This window comes from Leptonychotes weddellii, chromosome 10, assembly GCF_054177405.1.
Source record: "Leptonychotes weddellii isolate Sample4059 chromosome 10, ASM5417740v2, whole genome shotgun sequence".
Lineage (NCBI taxonomy): Eukaryota > Metazoa > Chordata > Mammalia > Carnivora > Phocidae > Leptonychotes > Leptonychotes weddellii.
Genome location: NC_138378.1, coordinates 94,204,937 through 94,225,023, shown reverse-complemented (window position 1 = coordinate 94,225,023; position 20,087 = coordinate 94,204,937). Strand labels below are relative to the sequence as shown.

At 42.7% G+C, this 20,087-nt stretch overlaps 1 protein-coding gene across 4 annotated transcripts in view; it reads right to left on the bottom strand.

Moving 5' to 3' along the window:
* Positions 1-10,254: 10,254 nt before the first annotated feature.
* THUMPD2 (THUMP domain 2 tRNA and snRNA guanosine methyltransferase) overlaps positions 10,255-20,087 on the bottom strand; it is a 37,857-nt gene continuing 28,024 nt past the window's right edge. For 3 of the 4 annotated variants that reach the window (XM_006728035.3, XM_031036782.2, XM_081796875.1), the window contains 2 exons: positions 13,934-14,042; positions 10,255-11,028 (listed from right to left, as the gene is read on the bottom strand). In XM_006728035.3, coding sequence (XP_006728098.1) covers positions 10,704-11,028; positions 13,934-14,042 — 434 coding nt within the window. In that variant the 3' untranslated portion in view covers positions 10,255-10,703. The remainder of the gene's footprint in view (positions 11,029-13,933; positions 14,043-20,087) is intronic. The other variant, XM_031036786.2, reaches the window with a different exon arrangement.

Sequence of the window (20,087 nt, the reverse complement as noted above, 5' to 3'; positions counted from 1 at the left end):
CATCACACCGGTTGACACTGTTAAGCATAAGAGCACAAAAAGCCCCAGAAAACTGCAGAGATCATTGAGGTTTGCTCATTCCTACCAAAGCTTGTATTACTTCTGGACTCCGCTGGTGCTCAAAAAACCACCTCTCTCTTTCAAGCACTTGATTCCCAAAGGATGATGCTGGAGTCCCATTCCTGTCGGTTCCAAGGGTTCCTACATCCTTGTAAATGTTAGATATAAATAAGAAGTGGAAAAGAAAGCTCTGACTTTCAGAATCCTCTCCAGTCCTGTCACTTGGGCATTGATGAGTTGCTACGTGTAGGACTGACACCATTTCCTCAGTGCCGGGCCATGCTCTTCATGAACTCTGTCTTGTTTTCTTTTCTTTTCTTTTTTTTTTTTTAATTTATTTGACAGAGAGAGACACAGCGAGAGAGGGAACACAAGCAGGGAGAGTGGGAGAGGGAGAAGCAGGCCTCCCGCGGAGCAGGGAGCCCGATGCGGGGCTCGATCCCAGGACCCTGGGATCATGACCTGAGCCGAAGGCAGACGCCTAACGACTGAGCCACCCAGGTGCCCCTCTGTCTTGTTTTCATTGCCTCTATGTTATGGATGAAGAAACTAAGGCTCATAGAGATTAAATAACCTTCCCCTAAGATACTAAGTGGCAGAGCCAAGGTTTGGATTCTGGCCTCCTCACTCCAAAGTCGTGATTCTTTCTACTTTCCCACACAGCATCCATATCCTACCGGAGACCCAGCACAAACACCAGTCCTGCCTCTCTAACCATATTTGAGCTCCCGCCCTCCCCAGATTTTATACATGTAGATAGATTAACATTCCCCCATGGTTTTCGTGGTTCCCCTTGGAAGTTACTGCTCTGCAGTTTTTAAAGTTTATTTATTTTTTAGAAATCTCTACATCCAACACGGGGCTTGAACTTACAACCCTGAGATCAAGAGTCACATGCTTTTCCGACTGAGCCAGCCAGGCGCCCCTGCTCTGCAGTTTTTAATCAAGGAGCTGCATTTCTAAACCCGAGCACATACTGCCCTTTGTAATTCTGTAAAGAATGCCAGACCTATTTTTATAAGCACAGAACCTCTCCTTACTGATTGACCTTCAGGAGCTCCTGTCCTCTGCAGGAGCCTAAAGGTATGACAGCAATTTTAGTTACCTTCCTGGCACTGCCTCCCCAGAACATTCTGAGAAATTCCCATGTCAATGGGTCTGCTCAAAGATTAATATTTAAGTGGGTAGATCCTCCTTACTTTGTCCTGGGAAAGCATCCCTGGTGGCTTTTTAAAAATTATTCAGAAAGCAAGAGCAATTACTCCAAAAAGCAGGCTAGATAGTCTTGTGGTTAGAGACAGGCTAGAAACTCCGAGACCCAGGACTTTTAGTCCTTGTTTCGTGACTATGTAGCTGTGTGCTCCTGAAAGTCAATCATCTCTCCCGGGCCTCCGGAGACACGCGGGAGCTGATGGGTTTTCCTGCAGGCCATGCCGCATGCGTAACAAGCCCATGAAATACTTTGAACACCTCCGCAAACTTTTATATTCTTTTCCGAGTTGAATGTGAACTCATCTTTTGTAATGTGAACTGATTTTAAAAGCACAGCGTGTAAATGACACAAACAATGAAATGAAGCTATCTGACGCCGAGTCAATATAAGGATATCTTGCCAGCTTCTTAGTACACGTCAAGGAGGGCACGTCATGTCCCGTTTCTCTTTGAGAGGTTGGTCCCTGTGCAGTGACTTCACAATAAAATGTCAAGACAGCCTCGGGAGGTATGTGGAGGCTCTGGCTCTCATCCCTGTCGACAGTAGAGGAAACCTAGCATCTCTCGGCCAGTCTCTGGCAAGGTGTCTAAGTCCGCAGCAAGTAAGCTCTGTGGGTTTTGAGGTCCACATATCTGTATAAGTATGTGTATTCCTGCAAACACGTCGATGGGGCACTAGCCTCTCTGCTTTATACGCCTCTGTGGTGATACAGTAAATCGCTATCATGCCAACATGTTTCTCAAATAAAATGGACTTGGGAATTGAAATTAAACCAACTGTGAAAGGTAATCTGTGGGAGATAACACGAGTGATTAATGCAGTATTGAGTCAAAGGATGAGCCGGGTTCTTAAACAAAGGGTTTTCCAAATAAAGTAACAATTTAAAGAGTGTTCACAGGAGTAGAGAATGGTTTTCAAGAGAATGGGAGCAAAGTAGGAAAGAATGTGGGAGGTGGAGTGAGGTGGGTTGAAGGGCAGAGCCGCGAGAACCACGTGGAGCCACGCCAAGCAGACATGTGGACGCCCTCTTCTCTCAGCCTTGTCAAAAATACCAGTTACTGCAGGGAGCCAGATGAGTGAAGAAAGCAATGGGTTAAGATGGAAGTTAGTGTAATTTCATTATTTTTAAAGCAATCAGCCTGTGGGTCTGTGATATGCCTACATAATCAAGAAGGGTGTCACAGAAAATGTCAAGCTTTTACCTAGGAACGACTGAGCAGCTGGTTCTGCGTTGCATGATTCCATACATCCCAATGTCACAAAGGAAAAAAGGAAAAAAAAAAATCTTCCTTCAGGGAATAACAGTCAACATTTTTTCTTTTTTTCTTTGTGATATTGGAATGTGTGGATTTGGTTGAAGCAAAGGGGAGCTCGGGTCTAGCAACTGGGAACTTTATGGCTTTATTCACTTGGTTGGCAGATGACCATGAAAAGTAACCTGCGTGTGGTTATTTGTTTATCAGATCTATATTGAGTGACTAGTGTGTGCCAGAGACTGACTTCGGTGCAGGGGATCATCAGTGAGCAAATCAACAAAGCCACTCCCTTCAGGAGCTGGAGAGACAGACAATAAACAAACATGTCTCTTGTGCTGGAGGAAGGTGCTATGAAGAGAAATCGAGCCGGTGAGAAGAGTGTGTAGGGTGAGGTGGTGGTTCATTGAGCTAGGGAGGCCAGGGTTGGCCTCCCTGATAAGGGGACATTGGAGCGGAGATCCTGAACAATGCAGGTGTGGGAGGAAGTGTCCCCGAAGAGGGGACAGGAAGTGTAAAGGCCTGAAATGGGACAAAGCTTTGCATATTGCAGGGTCAGCAAGGAGGGCAGAATGCAAGAGAGCGTTAGAGATGAGGTTAGAAGGCAGATCGGGACGCCAGGTCAAATGAAACGTCATTGGAGGCTTTTGAGCAGGAGAGTTGTATAATCTGAGTTACACAAAAATAAAAACAAAAAACTTCTGGCTCAGTGAATTTATTTTCCTTGGTTTCCATGTCAATATCAAGAGGCTGGTACTGGGCATTTGGGGCATACAGGCAGAATACATGGTTAATATGCCCACTCTTCCAAGATGAACTCAATCTCTAAGAGTGTGGAGATGTCCAGGTGTCCGGGGCAGAGTCACAAAAGGGCGTCGGAAGTGTGACCATGAAGTGGTAGAAATAATGAGTAAGAGAGAGGGGGATGGTGGGGGGGGGGGACCTGGAGTAATTGCTCTCCTTTGTTACACCCCCGAGAAAGCAGTTACTTGCTGAAGGAACTTGATGGAACTGACAATATTAAATGATTATGGCATTCAGATGGCAAAATTATACTTCAAATCTGCTGATTCTTTTGAACATGATAAATTCATGGAATTTAACTGAAAGACAAAGAAAGCTGAGCTCTTGTACCTAGGCATGTTTTCAGTTGTTTCTTTAAACTCCCAACAAATCCATTGCTTGTCACTCAAACATTTTCCTGGACTTCCTTCATCTTTCTGGGTCGAGCTTTTTCAGGGAGTGGTTTCATCCCTCCATTTCCAGAGGTCAGGGATAATCCTCTCTCTCCTACACTCAGACTTCTGGCTGCCCCCCCCCCCCCAGCCTCTCTTTCCTGAGACCTGTCAAGGCAGCATTTCGGGCAAGGCCAGTCTACCAAGGAGCATCCCCGGAGCCTGACACAAAGTACTCAGTCAATGCTTGATAGCTCAGTGAATGAAGGAGCAAATGAGTGAGTGAAAGAATAGGAAAATAGAAAAAGCTACACTACATACACTATAGGATATAGTGTTGGTGTAACATGCATAAAAAGACTCACTTGAGATTTCTTAATGACCAGGATTTCTCTGTGAAGACTTTCCATCTCATCTAATTTTAGTCCAAAGGCTTTCCTGCATAGCTCTTTGAACAATCATATTTACCTTATATCCAAGTGAGTGGTTCCTCTTGAAAATTTATATATATTTTTAAAGATTTTATTTATTTATTTGTCAGAGAGAGAGCACGCACAAGCAGGGGGAGCGGCAGGAAGAGGGAGAAGCAGGCTTCCCGCGGAGCAGGGAGCCCGATGCAGGGCTCGATCCCAGGACCCTGGGATCATGACCTGAGCTGAAGGCAGATGCTTAACTGACTGAGCCACGCAGGTGCCCCAATAGCCTGTTTATGCTCATCTTTTGGACCCCAACTGAAATACCACCTCCTCAGAGAGGTCTTCCCTAACCATACCAACTAAAGTGGCTTAATACATTTTGAATCCCCGATGAGACTTAGCTTTCTAGGTCATAGAGGAAGTAGGTGTCCCCCCTGACAGCTGTCCGTCTCTTGCATGGCTTTCTGAGTGTCCCTTTGATTCACTGTCCTCAGATCACAAGCATTTATTTGCTCCTCTCTAGCAGGAGCCAGTGCAGATTAGTTCAAGAAATAGTAATTGTTCTTATGTGCCACGCCCTGTACCAAAGGGGGGAAAATACTATAAAATACTCCAACTAGAAGATAACTTCAAAGTTTGGAAAATCCTCAAAAAGCTTTATTGCCTTATGCATTTGATATTAAAGATGCTTTGGAGCGCCTGGGTGGCTCAGATGGTTAAGTGTCTGCCTTTGCCTCAGGTCATGATCCCAGGGTCCTGGGATCGAGCCCCGCATCCGGCTCCCTGCTTGGCGGGGAGCCTGCTTCTCCCTCTCCCTCCTACTGTTCCCCCAGCTTGTGCTCTCTTGCTCTCTCTGTCAAATAAATAAATAAAATCTTAAAAAAAAAAAAAAGATGCTTTAGCAGAACCCGAAACCATGATTTAATTCTTGTGAAATACACTAAGATAATTAGAACCACTGCATCTGATGATCTCTGCCGCTGTCATTCAAGTCACTGAAGAAACACATTTTTCTATCTGTCATTTGCTGCATCTTGGTGACACACACAAAGATGTCCACCCCCACATGTGATTTTTCTCTCTGAAAGATGAAAGCAAGGCTTCAGCACAGAGTAAAAAATACCGTATTGTTCAAAATTGTTGAGACCAAACCATGAAAATTGAGACCTGGAAAATATGGCGAAAGGGAAAATGCAAACCACACGGAAACCCTCCAGTGAGATTGACACAGACAGTACCCGCACATGAGTGTGCTTAGAAACTTAGGTGTGCGGGTTCCCACGTGCGATCAGCAGTCCACTTCGGGTCGGTTAGAAGAAAAGGAGTTCATTTTAAAATCCATGAAGGTGCTCAAGAGGGCCAGAAAATCTGTCTGGTTGGCCATATAACCGGGAACACCACGCAAACTCTATGACGGGATTGTTGCCACAAGGACCCCCGGCAGCCTCTGCTGGACACCCACAGCGCAGCTTGCTCCCCTGACGGTGGACCCTGAATGCTGCCCTCTGTCCCTGCTGACCCTTGAGACCCGACGCTTATTCTGCCACCCTTCCAGAAAGTGGGTTCCATTTTGGTTGCCTGCTTAATTAGAGGTACTACGGTAGCGAGTACCCCTCCCATTCTCACCCATTGGTCTCTTTATTCTGATTTTGGGAGAAAGAGCGCCATCTGTTGGTCACTGGATCACAGCGCACACAGCGTCCTGCAGGGAGGCATCTCAGCCTCTCCGGGAATTCTCACTGCTAGCACAAGGCCTCTTGTTCAGGGGGTGGCGTACATGGTGAGAAAGCCCATGAGCATAGGCCTATGGTCTCACTTCCATCACTGTAACTGAGCTCTGGTGGGAAGCACTGTTGCATGAAATAAACGACCACAGATAAGGTAGTTTGGTAAGTCCATGAAAGGTGCTGCTGGCCTGGAGGATCCAAATCTAGAATGAATAGTTATTCCAGAGAAGCCCAGTCATCACCCTCTCCACAAGGGAACGGATCCCCACTATACTTTTCCTTCCGAATGTGTATCATAACAAGTCTCAGGGGTGGTCACTGCTGCTGAAAGTTAATCAGTGGTGGCAGCGGCACTTGGTGACACGTCCTTCTGGGCCAGTACATTATCTCCCTTCCTGAAACCACAGCCACTTTGTCCATGAGGCCACTGAGCAAGGGTGGCTAGGGAAAGGGAAGGCACAGGGCAGGCAAACTTCCACCTGCGTACTTAGAACCTTAGAACAAGGGTTACTACTCTTGACCATTCTGGTGGGACACAAATACTCTCCCTTACTAGGCCCTGTTCTGAGATGTCCACCCCAATCCTCTTCCCCTGACCTTCTTTCATGTCACTGGCCACCCTTTCAAACTGGTAGCCTGCCATGACATGGTGAGCATCTACCTCTCAGGCTGTCTCTCCTTCCAGGCGAAGTGGACCATGTGGACTACTCCAAGTTCTGCTCCCTGGGAAATTTCCTTTCCTCATTGTCCCTTGGCCCCAGTGGGGCTGAAAAGCCCCAGCAGTTAAACTCCAGCAGGTGCCAGCAAAACTTGCAGAACCATCTGTAAGCCAGATTGGACTTTTTTCCTCTTTGGTGAGCTGCTCATCGGGAAATCCCCCATGGGGCCATGGTCTCGGGGGAGGGTAGGAGTGTGGCGGGCGGGAGGCACTTTGCAGGATAAGGTGCTGACTGCTCCTGTAGCTCATGAGGGCCATCAGCTGTGGAGCTCAGTGCTGATATACACCGCTTCCACCTGATGAGAATGTGCTGTTGGCCTGGGCTCATTGACCTTTGGCCTGGTGGATCAAATCACTCTCAGTTCAAGATGGGCAGGTTAGGTCACATAGTCACCTGGTGTCCTGTGGTCAAGCCCTCAGCTGCCAGCCAAGAGTTCTTTCTCAGAGGAGAATAATTACTTGCACAGGAGAGCTTGGCTTTGCTCCAAAAGCAAAGAGGCTACAGCTATACTTCCCCTATTAGGACTTGCTGCAGGCTCCACACAGCATCCAGATTGCTCACAGACATTCTGAGCACCATGAGATCCCCTGGGTCATAAGGGCAAAAATGCAGAGTTGCTCACAGTGGGCCTGGACAGCTGGAGAATCCTCCCTTGCGTAAGCCTCCATTAAAAGTAAATGAGTCAGAGCAACAAACCCAAAGGTGACATAGATTGCCTTCTGATGCCAAGGAATTCCATCAAGCATCTGTGCCTTTTTCTTAATAGCACTAGTAGTTGCAGTTCCTACAAAGGAATTATTGCTCTTGTTTGGCCATTTTGGTAGGATGGATGTGGGGGGAGCCTGGGGAAGATGGGATCTTGGTCCTCCAATAACAGACACCCTTACTCCGTGGTTTGGTAGCCATTGTGGGGATTCTGCGTTTGCTGAGGGCACCGTTCCAGGCCTAGAGTCAGGATCTGGGGAAATTACCACATAATTTGTCACTGAGAAAACTGAAGCAGTCAGAAGAGAACTTGCACAGTCTACCACCACCACATCCGCCCACCCTCCAGCATCTGTTCCCACTTACAGTCTGTTCTACAATGCGTGTTTCTGTAATAGGCACTCACTCAAATATTATTGCTAGGTCGGGGATGATGTCACTCTAATGTGGAAATTGGGTCGGTTCATAAGTAACTTTTCCCCCCAGCACGTTAATATTTTGTGCCACCAGATAAGAGCAGCTGAATGTGAAGACACTAATGGAATGAGCTCAAGGAGTAATCTGCAGAAAGAGTAAGGTAGTTTGCATGAGGCCTTCTTCACTGCATCTTCTTGATTCCTTTGGGCCACAGGTTCTGTCTTGGAAGTCCTGATTGTGTACATAGCAGCCAAATTCTCTCAAGCTGCCTTTGCCCTTTTCTTGGAAAGGTGAAATCCTTTATTTACTGATATATAGTTGACCCTTGAATAACCTGGGTTTGAACTGTGGGGGTCCACTTTCACTTTTTTTTTTAAAGATTATTTATTTGACAGAGAGAGACACAGCGAGAGAGGGAACACAAGCAGGGGGAGTGGGAGAGGGAGAAGCAGGCTTTTTGCGGAGCAGGGAGCCCGATGCGGGGCTTGATCCCAGGACTCTAGGATCATGACCTGAACCGAAGGCAGACGCTTAATGACTGAGCCACCCAGGCGCCCATTTTTTTTTTTTTTTTTAAGATTTATTTATGTACCGTGCACAGATGGGGTGGGGAGGGCAGGGGGAGAGGGAGAGAATCTCAAGCCGACTCTGCGTTCAGAGTGGAGCTCGAATCCGGGCTCCATCCCACAACCCTGAGATCATGACCTGAGCTGAAACCAAGGAGACTGTCAGCCTGTTAGGAGTTAAGTTGTTGGGGACTCTGAAGTTATACGTGGGTTTTCGACTGTGTGGGGGTCAGGGCCCCTTTACCCCTGGGTTGTTCAAAGGTTCGACTGTATTTATTGATTAGGAATGTTAACCTGTTCTTTCCAGACTATGTTAATCGGTGTTTTGTTAGTAGGCAATTTCCAAAGTTGGATAGGTTTGGGATGGTCTGGTCGGTATTCCTTCCGTAAATTCTGTTATTTTTAGTGCATGAATTTGAGAATGAAACATTTTCAGGAGCACATTTATCATGTTACTGCAGAAATGCCTGTATGCCGCCTTCCCACTCGTAACCATGGAGAAATTATTCATGCTCTGATCGAACGCTAATTCCCCCACGTGTGGAATGTATTCCAGCCCCCTTTTCAAGGACACTGCTCCAGCAATTATCCTTTTCCTACCTCATGAGTTTTTCGCCTTTCCCGGAGCATTCTCTTCAATATGAAAAACATGCTACTTCTCCCACCTTAAAAAAATATATCATTCTCTTGATTCCATATCCCTCACCAAACTACTAACTCCATTCTTCGCTCTCATCAGGAGTCGTTTGTATTCATTACCTCCAGCTTTTCCCGTATTTTCTCTTAATTCCAATCCAGTGTGGCTTTGCTCCTTCCCCACGCCACCAGAACTCCCATGGTCAAGGTCACTCATGACCTCATTGCTAAATCCAAGGGTCAATGTCTAGTCCAGAGCCTCTGCTCATTTGCCTTCCAGGCAACCACTTGCTTTTCTCCTGCTCCCTTGCAGATTCCTTCCCTTCTCCTGACTTCTTAGTGTGGAGGAACCCGGACCTCAGCCCTGTTCCTCTTCCTCCTTCTCCTCCATTTAGTCCTTTGGTGATCCCATCCAGTTTCATGGCACCAATATGCTGAAAATCCCCAAATTTATATCTCCAGGGCAGAACTTTGTCTTAAACTTCAGACTCACGTATTCAGTTGCCTACTCAACACCCCCACTGGGATGTATAATGCACATCTCAAAGTCAGCAAGTCTAAAAATGAGCTTCTGCCATCTCACACCCAACCCACCCCCTCCACAGTTTTTCCCCTATCAATTGATGGAAGCACCCTACTCAGGGGAATTGGCCAAGTATCCTAGAGTCTCTCCTGCCTCGTCTCCACCTATCACACCACACGTCAAACACATCTGCAGATCCTCCTGGTTTAAGAAATGAAGTATATTTCAGAATCCAGCTGCCTCTTACCACCTCTGCTGCTACCGCCCTGGGGCAGCCTACCATTTTCTCTTGCCTGGATTATTGCAAAAAGCTTCCAACTGGTCTACTTCCACCTTTGCCTCCCCACACTACGGTCATCACAGTGGTTCTGTAAAATGTATGTTAGATTTCTACTTGTTCAAACCTGTCTGGTAGTTTTAAGTCAGAGCCAGTCTCCTAGTGATCTTTAAGGCCCTGTTTGGTCTAACCTGCCACTGCCACACCTGCCACTGACTTGCTCTTCAAGCTGTCCTCCCCCCTCACTCACTCTGCTCCAGCCCGATTTCCTCTCTGCTGATCCTCAGATACAGCAGGCATGCTCTTGCCTTACGGCCTTTGCAACTGGCTATTCCATGTGCCTGGAACACTGTTCCATGTCCTTTGAATATTTGCTCCAATCTCCCATTCTTAATGAGGCTTGACCTATTAATGCTTTTATAAAAAAGAGCAAACTGTATTTTCCATCATGTTGGGGGATACTGGCTGGATTCACATTGTTATTATTCCCATTAATGTTTTATATAACTTGGGACACATAAAAGGTATTGCAAATAAAAATTATTTTTATTCCAATGGAGAAGAAAATTACACGTTTAAAAAATCAAGTTTAATCTTAAAAGAAGTAACACATAAAAGTTTCTACAGTTAGAAAAATCTGACCGTGAAAACATCACTAACCTTGTGATGACTGCCATATACTTTATGTGAACCCCTGAAAACCTCTGTTCCAAGTTGCAGCTTCTGCTCAGAAACAGTGCAGGCAGGGCAGAACTTTTCACCTTCCGACAGAATACGAAGTTTAAGGGTCCTTTGGTATAAATGTTCATTCACTGGTCTTGGTCGGCAACTTTTAGCTCTTTAGGGTATAAAGCTGAACTCTACTCAGAACCTGCGTCCAGCTGCCACGCCTTCTGTCCTCAGGGGAGTCTGTTTCCTTGGGACTCTGGGGCCCTATCAGGGTCCCAAGACAACCGCCTTCCCTGCTGTGCAGCTGCCCTGGGACGACTTGACCCTGGCTTACACCCGCAAGCCTGCTAGAGTCCCAAAGAGTGCGACTTCCTGTATTTGTATATGAACGCATCTGTCCTTCCAAGGCTAACTTGGTAGCATTCCATCGGCACTAAAGAGCCAAATGGTGGCATTTTGTCTAAGCCCCCCTGGCTAATGGCTTCGGATGAAGATGACACTGTGTCTGATAGGTCAGTCTTCTCTCCAGGATTCAAGCACTTCTCGATTCCAGGTTCATCTGTGTGGCTGCCCTTGGAATTCAAAGGGATACCGCTCTGTTCACAATCTTGGAGGCGCTTGTGGTGATCTTTGCTGAGCAACAACACAATGGTTCCACCAACGTGGAGCACTCTTGACAAAAAATGGTAATTGGAATGAGTATTTCTTTCTTTTTAGACAACAAACAATCCCACTTTATTTTAAATATTTGGTGTTTTTAATTTGAAATTTAATTTTATCTATTTAAACACAAGGATTTTGATAATTAGGTAGTATCTTCCATAATGCATATTCATTATAGTAATTACAGAATCACTAGCACAAATCTGCTTTAATTATCTATTTTTACTCTACTTAAAAGGCAAGCCTCAAAGTAATTCATAGTCACATTCTAATAAGTACAAAGGAAAAGGCAAATGAAAGAATCCTAAAGAATCAGCATATATTAGAGGTAGTAGGCTGTTGGCAGAAGAAAATCACCAGAAAGAGTGAGGACATGCACAAGGGAAGGACAACAGGGAAGACCCTGAGATGCAATCACTTGAGCAAATTTGCAGAGCACGTCTATGTGGAGAAAGTGACCAACACCACAGTCCGGGGAGTTGCTAAACAGATTACTGACAGTGGGAGAGAGGCCAGTAGAGAGTTAAGGAGGGTGGCAAATGCTCCAGGCAAGTCCGAGGTGCCCCAGGAGCGCATTAGGTGGGTCCCAAACCTGCGCTGTGCGTTAAGGACAAGCAGGAGCGAGGCAGGCCAAGTGACAGAGAGGGACTGGAGCAAGGCAGGCAGCTGGAGGCAGAAAAGCAGCAGACAGGAAGACTCCAGGAGGGGGAGGCACTGAAAGAAACTCAGCAGGAGGGTGAATGAGAGGGGGTGGGAGGAGGAGGGAGGGAAAGAACCTGTTGGAATGTGCAGAGGGACCGAAGGAACAGGGTGGGGTGAATTCCAATTCACAGTTGGATATAAAGCCTGGAGGCAAGGAGAAGACCAGGGCTCGAGGTAGAGATTTTCAGTAGTACACAGCAGATAAAGCCATGATGATGGAGGACATCATGGATCATGGGGGGGGTGGGGGGGGCTGGCGGTGGCAGTACCAAGTGAGAAGAGAAAAAGGGCCAAGGAACAGAGACTTCACGTTTAAGGGAGGAGAGAGCAGGAAGGGTCCATAATCCTACGAGAAAGTCTGGACAACAGTGATGGCATGGAAGCCAAAGGTGCACACTTTCCAGAAGGGAATGGTCTCAACAGTGTCTAATGCGGCAGGACTAACAAGTGGCTAGGATTACGAGAAGTCATTAGTGAACCTGGGCACAGCAATCTTGGTTGAGGGCAGGAGCAAATGCTGGTCTGCCAGAGCTGAAGGGGGACTGGAAGGTGAGGAAGCAGAGATGTCAAGTGTAGACTATTCTTTCAATAAGTTTGGCTGTCTAGGTAGGGAAACAGGCGACAGCTTGAAGGCCAGGAGTTACAGGGAATTTCCCCCACACCCGACAAAGATGTCAGGAGCTCAAGTAGCTTTCCCTCATCTAAACAGTCAGTGAATCAAGACAAGTTTGTCTCCAAACTACACTGTATTATGCTACACTGCCTATATAAAACCTCAAACTATGTAAAAAGTAAAAAATCAAACTACAAAGGCTGTGAGCAGGTGTCAGGGAGGCATGGTCATAGAAGTTCCTTCTGTCCAAATACGTACACGGATCCTACTGAGGCCTTCAGATTAGGGGGGAAATCTTGAATACTTTCTGGAAAGTTCCAGGCTAAATGTAAGTCATTGCTCACACATATTAGTATTTCACCATGAGCTGGCTTCAGAGTATGGCTGGTGCATTACCTAGTTAGGCACAAAGGCTGTGGTTATTAACTCTGGCTGCACAACAGACTCAGCCCGGGAGTGGTTAAGAAATACACTCACATTCTACTCCAGACCAGTTAAACTGGAGCCTCAGTGGGGAGGGGTGGAGAATGAGTGTCAGAGTTTTTCAAAAGCTCGTGAAATGGTTTTAATATGAAGTCAGGGTTGCAAAATCTGCTTGAGGGGAACATGGACAGGAGCTGAGGAAATGTCTGAATTATAGGTGTTGCCCAGGAAGAGAGACCTCACGTAATATGTCAAGGGTTAGGTAACTGTGCAGCAGAGGAGGTTGCTTAGAAATAAGATAATCCAAACAGAAGTGTGGAGCACCCAATTCACACAATGGAGCTGAGATGGCTCTTAGTTGGACTTAGACTTCATGTTAAGCTTTAATTTTTCTTATGGAATGTCAGCCTTGACACTGAATTTTCTCCACCCAAAACCCATGGCTCATTTTTTCTATTGGTGACATTATTTATATACAGGCTCTCGAACATCTATGTTGTCTTGCTCTATCAGATGTCCAACTGAGACAATTTCATGAACTGACCTCTCAGTCATATCTTTTTATTCCTCCATGTGTTCTAGGTTCTCTCCTTTCTCCACTTCAATGATCAGAAAACAGGCCTCACTGTTTGAACTCCTCAAAGAAATACTTTCACTGAATTAGATTCCCTGAGGCCAACCTTAGAAACCATGACATGAATAAACACTTCTGCATCTTCATTCTACGATCAGCAGTGTTGTAACCTCTCTATGTTACTGAATGTTCCTTATGTGAACTGTTGTATGGTTTAGTAGCTGGGATCTTGAGAAAGTTCATCTTTCTGGGTCCCAGTTTCTCATCTGTAAAGTGTGGGGGATTAACACACAGGAGGCAGGGTTTTTGTGAGGCTTAGAAGTAAATACGTAAATTACTTACCTCAGTGAGTAAAATACACGTCACTGTTTCAGATGCTCAAATTTCAGGCAATAATGACAAATTAGTATTTTTTTCAGAATAAAACTTGTTAATAGTGTAAGATGATATTAAGCTTCTGATTTGAAACCTTAGAAAATTAAACTACAAAAGCTTTGGGGGGAATTAATAAGATGCAATCAAATCTTAACTGAAGAACTAGGATATATTTTGGTTAAATGCCCCCTAACTCAAAAATTATAAAAATAAACTCAGCAACTTACCTCTCCATTTCCTGTAGAATGTTTTTGATGTCCTTCCCTAACTTAAACTTTTTCCCAAATGGAATGTCAGAAATAATAATATCAACACTCTCTGAGGGCAGTGGCAATTCTGAAGTACAGAAACCAGAGAATCTGGTTACATTAAGTTCAAATATTTACAACCTAAATAAGAGAAAATTGAAGTACGTAGAATTATTTTTGCATATTAAATAAAATTTAGGGTTGCTAACATTGTTTCCAAGAAATTATAAGTTTCCAAAAGGCTTTTCACTAAAAAGTAAATGGTAAAGTTATTATATTCTGTTCTTTGAAAATTGTTTTCTGTTATGATAAAATGACATAAATTAAGCAGCATCTTAATCAGAAAATTGAATTCTCTAAACATATTACATGACTAGAAAGTTGCCAGATCCAAGAAGAAATACATTAAATTGTCTACAAGAACCTTCTACAAATGATATTCTATAACTTTCATTTCTCTCCTCATAGTTACATATACAATTTTGCATGTGTAGATCTATTTGCTTTTAAGGGAGATGATCTTAGCTTTCACTGAAATTTTAAAGGAGACCCAAAAGGTTAGGAACATCTAGTTCTAAGATCAGAGAAAAGGCTAAACAAATCAACAAAATGAATATTATCCTAACAAAATTAAATATAGTGTTTGATTACTAAATCTAAATTTTTTTCTCATGTTTACATTCCTCAGAAATTAGATTATCAGAAGGTAGTACACATAATCTTAACTTCCACATTTTCTGAATATACTTTTCATTTTTTACTTATTTTACTTGCCACCCATCATGTAAATTAGATATTAATAAGGTAGATGTCCCAATTTTCTTTTTTTTTAAAGATTTTATTTATTTGTCAGAGAGAGAGTGAGTGAGCAAGAGAGCACAAGCAGGGGGAGGAGGAGAGGCAGAGGTAGAAGCAGATTCCCCACTGAGCTGGGAGCCGGATGTGGGACTCGATCCCAGGACCCTGAGATCATGACCTGAGCCAAAGGCAGACGCTTAACCGCCTGAGCCACCCAGGCATCCCCATTATTAATAAGGTAGATGTCCCAATTTACATTTTGAATAGCATCTAATTCTGTAAAAATATAATAAAATTTAAATAATCTTTACTATTTTGAATAACATATAAATTTTTGTTGGCTGGAAATTTAAGAACAAAACAAAAAGTCCCATTACCTGGGAAAGTCTAATGAACACTTGATAATCTCACCTAGTTCTAACCCTTGCTTGAGATTAGTAGAAGAAAGAATAGGTTGTTAGAAAAAGTTTCAGGATAATATTCTTTCAAAGCCAGGCAGGAATTCTTTTTTTTTTCCAAGTCATATATTTTTTAAAAGATTTATCTATTTATTTTAGAGAGCGGGGTTGTGGGTGGGGGCGGGAGAGCACAGCAGGAGAGGGAGAATCTCAAGCGGACTCCGTGCTGAGTACGGAGCCCGATGCGGGACTTGATCTCATGACCCTGAGATCATGACCTGAGCCGAAACCAAGAGTTGGTTGCTCAACTGACTGCACCATCCAGGTGCCCCCAAGTCATACTTAAACTTCATGCATTTAGTTTTAGGATGTTGATATAGCACATGTACATTTAAATACTGTTTCTATACTTTTTGCAGAACTACTCAAGGCAATGTACAGTGAAGGCCATCAGGGTTATCGGATGTTTTATACATGAGAAACCACAACAGTTTACTCCTGAGTTTGAGCCCACGTCTTTCTTTTGCATTCACACACACACACACACACACACACACACACACACACACACACAATTAGCTGCCCAATTTGTTCAGGTTTGGTTAACATTTTTTTTCTTGTCAGTCTCTATTTTTATTTGCAACTTTCCTACTCTGTATTATATAATTTGCTAAACTGCTTTAAATAATTTTAGAAGGTGAAGGAACTTAACAGAATTGTTCTTTCTAAAAGTTCTAGAACTAAGCACTGCTATTGTCCAGTAGAACATAAAATAAGCTTTTGTGGATGTGTGTGAGAGTGCAGGCAGGCCCTGGTATCAGACAGCTTGCATTTGGCTCTGCCACTAACTAGAGGACTTTGGGAAATTACTGTGTTAGTTTCCTCGTCTGTAAAGTGGTAAGAGTACCTATCTCCGAAGTTTACAAGTGAGGTCATTTATGGAAAGCATTTAGAACGGTGCCTGGCACAGAGTGAGCACTCGATAACGGTTAGGTCTTGTTGTGGTTAGTATGTACAATGTCTTCTCTGGGTGTACAGGCGGGTGAAGCGGGGGAGATCAGTGGGCCGGAATCCTTCAAAGCAGCTCTGAGGGACACAGCACATCCTTCCCCCCACTCCTCAAAGGCCATGCGGGGCAAGGGCTTCCAGACGGGCCTCTTTCCTACTCCTTTCCTGCTGCAGTGGTTCTCAGGGCCTCAGTATCTTCCGCGCAGCGTCATCAGGGGCTACCAGCAGCAGCAGCGTCTCCTAGGAAGTACAAATGCAAATCCTCTCCCACTTCATCCCAAACCTACTATCTAGTGTGTTTCAGAATCAAAGGAAGGGCTGGTGACACACAGGCTGTTGGCCCCACCTCCAGGGTTTCTGGTGAGGAAACTCCTGAAATCATGAGCACCCGACCCATGATTTTCAACACAGTAAAATCTTTTAAATTATTAAATGCTTTTGAACTGCCTGCGAACAAAGAGTTTGCCTGTAACTAAGGAGATAAAATTCTGAAATAGAAACATAGCTCAAAACAAATATGTAAAAATCATCTCTTTTTTACAACTCAGCAGGATGATTCAAGAAGATGAAAAAAATTGAACATACTGGTGTGTCTTGAACAAAAGAGCTGCTCTATTTCTCCTTCCTTCCAGGAGAAAAATGGGTAAGAACTGCTTAAAACTCAGGATTATGGCCCTAATATATTTTATTCCAATACGTTTTAAAAGCCTTCAAGATACCCTTTTGTGCATATATTTAGACAAATGACTAAATAAATTGAGGTCTTCTACAAAATTGGGCACACCCTTCTATTTTCTTTCCTCATACTTCTTACTGTTTGAACATTCTTTCCACTGTCTGGATTTATCACATTCGTGTTCTGTCCTGTATCTGTAATTCTAATACTTGTTTAAAATCAGTTGTATATTCAAGTTGATTCAGTCCTCATGACTAATCACTTTGTCTTGCTTTCTCTATTCTTCAGTTGATTTATCTCTTAGATGTTTGCATTTTATTAAAATTTTCCCCTAAAGGATTTATTAGTGAAATGATGCCTGAACTTTTTGTTTTTAAAGATTTTATTTATTTTATTTTTAGAGAGAGAGTCAGAGAGCACGTTTGTGAGCCGGAGGGGGGGGGGTACGGTGGGCGGGGGTGGGGGGGAGGGAGAGAATCTTAAGTAGACTCTGTGTTGATCTCACCATCCTGAGATCATGACCTGAGCTGAAACTAAGAGTTGGACTCTTAACTGGCTGAGGCACCCAGGCACCCCACCTGAACTTTTTTATATTTGAAAATGTCTTTGTACTAAAATGACATCTTGGATGGGCATATTTTTGGGGCGACACTTGGTGTCAATAACCTTAAGAGCCACTATTCTATTGACTATACTGCTCTGTAACTTCCTGTTTCTTTCCATTGTGGCCAGATTTTGATGTTTATTGCATGTAGATTACGCCCTTTCTTTGTTTGATTGCTGCTGCTGATTTTTTTTCCTTCTATTTTTTACTATTCCTTTTCTTATTTCAATAAGTGCAGGAGAATACAAATCCTTCAATAAAGTTTCACTCTGTCATCTTAATCCAGAAGCTCATAATTAGTCTTAAATATGCAAAATGTAGTTTGGCATCTGGAACTGGTGACCTTTTAATTTATAGTCCAAATAGGAACATTTTCAAGAACAAGATGATTAGAAATAAGATTACATACTTTTTGAAATATTTATTGTCTGACAAATTGGTTATTACAGGGGACTGAAAAATAATATCTGGGCACACTGAAATAAAAAACCCCACAAACTTTTAAGATATTATTTTAACATTAAAATTAACAAGTAAAATGATTTTTTGTGGTCTGTATTCTTATACTGATTAGTTTCTTAGATGTATCAGTCTCGTGCTCCCTTCGGCAGCACATATACTAAAATTGGAACAATATATCAGTCTCTAATCCCATGTCATTATATTTTTCTGAAGAATGCAGTATTTTTTTAAATAGGAACTTCAAATTTTTTCATAAAATTGCCTGTAATACTCTTCAAAGTTTCACTTTTATGGTTAATAAACTTCTCTGTAGACTCTAATATTTTTATTTGAGAAAATACTTTCTTTACAGGTTCTGAAGTAACAGTAGAGCTCACAGCAAATTCTGCTAACTGGAGGATACTCTCAATTCTATTTCTTTCATAAGGAGAGTGTAAATATTTCAGCCCTCCATTTAGAGTGTCTCCATTTAGAGTGCCTTTGACAAACATTTTCACAACACAAAGCTCAAATAAATTGTCTCTACTGTTCTTTTAATTGGTTTACCACGTGTAGAGGCTGCAGAGTCTAAGCTCTTCTCAATTTGATTCCATTCCATTCTAGAATATACATTTATCCAATTAAAGAAAGCCATTAGAAGATTCTTCCTTTAAGATATCCAAGGTGTATTTATAGAATTTCAGAATTAAATGTTGTGCATTATGGAGCTCTCGGTTTTAATTTGTTCATTTCTTCCTTGGTGTTTTTAGGGATTTTAATGTCTTTAATGTTTTTCATAACTGCAATTCATCAAAAATTGCAAAAACTTAAGTTTTGGGGCATTACATTTGTTAAATTCTTTGATTACAGATTTCCAATGGATTTTTTGAAAAATGCAACCACAATAAGCCTATTGGTTTATTTAAAAAAACTTTTGTAGACAATTGTAGAATACTTTGGCCAATCCACAAAGCCATTCTTTGAAGGCTTAAATATTTTTAAACCCATCTGATGATGGGCAAGGAAATAAAATGTGTTCTGTTATGTTGAAGCTTATTAATTTTTTTTTTGGCAATCATCTTCATCACAAATAGTTTGCTGGTCAGTTACTCAATATGTATTTAAAAAAATGTTTCTTGGAAAGTTTATTATTTTGATAACTTAAGTTTCTATTTCATTTATAGAATATCAGAGCTTGTTTGAAGATAATTATGAATTATGTGGGTACCATGCCTAATTCCATGTACATTTCTGCTTCATAGATTTCGTTAGTAGAATATTACCAGTAAATACTGCATAAACAGACACACATGTAGTTCCGAGCTCAATTTACAGTAGCACTCACAATTATGAAAGATGTTATCTTTGACAGAAAAAACTTCCTAAATTTCTAAGAACTGGGAAAAAGACAAGCTAAACCACCATTGGAAGATATAATGCATTTTCTTTTTGAAGCTTCTGATAACACTGATGCAAAACTGGCAAAATTTAACTGTCTGCAAAGGTCTACTAATGGAACCAACAATTTAATAGCTGTAGCTTCATTTTGTTTACATACATAAGAAAACTTGGAATTGAAACTGAGCAAAATTAATTTAGAATAGTCATTTGATCTAAATGAAAAGTCATGCTTCACAGAATGAGAGTTAAATACATTTTTTTTTTTTTTAAAGATTTTATTTATTTATTTGAGAGAGAGAGAATGAGAGACAGAGAGCATGAGAGGGAGGAGGGTCAGAGGGAGAAGCAGACTCCCTGCCGAGCAGGGAGCCTGATGCGGGACTCGATCCGGGGACTCCAGGATCATGACCTGAGCCGAAGGCAGTCGCTTAACCAACTGAGCCACCCAGGCGCCCCTAAATACATTTTCTTTAGCTGCATTTGATAAATAGCTGTCTTTGGGCTCAGTCTCCTTAAAATAACTATTATGTTTTGGAGTAAATGCTAGATGCTCCTATAAACAGATCTGTTTCATTTGATCAGTGATACCACCAGGGCCCTCACAGTGGATGATAAATGTCAACAAACATTTTACTTAAGTAATGTGTTCCTCAACTTTCTTGAGAAATGGAAACTCTGTATTAACTTTCTCATTAAACATGTGCTTTAAAAAACTTATTATTGCTGAGTTTGTTACAGAATACAAGTGTTACCAAATAATTAAAAAGGATTAGTACCATACAACAAACTATAAAGCCATTATACCCA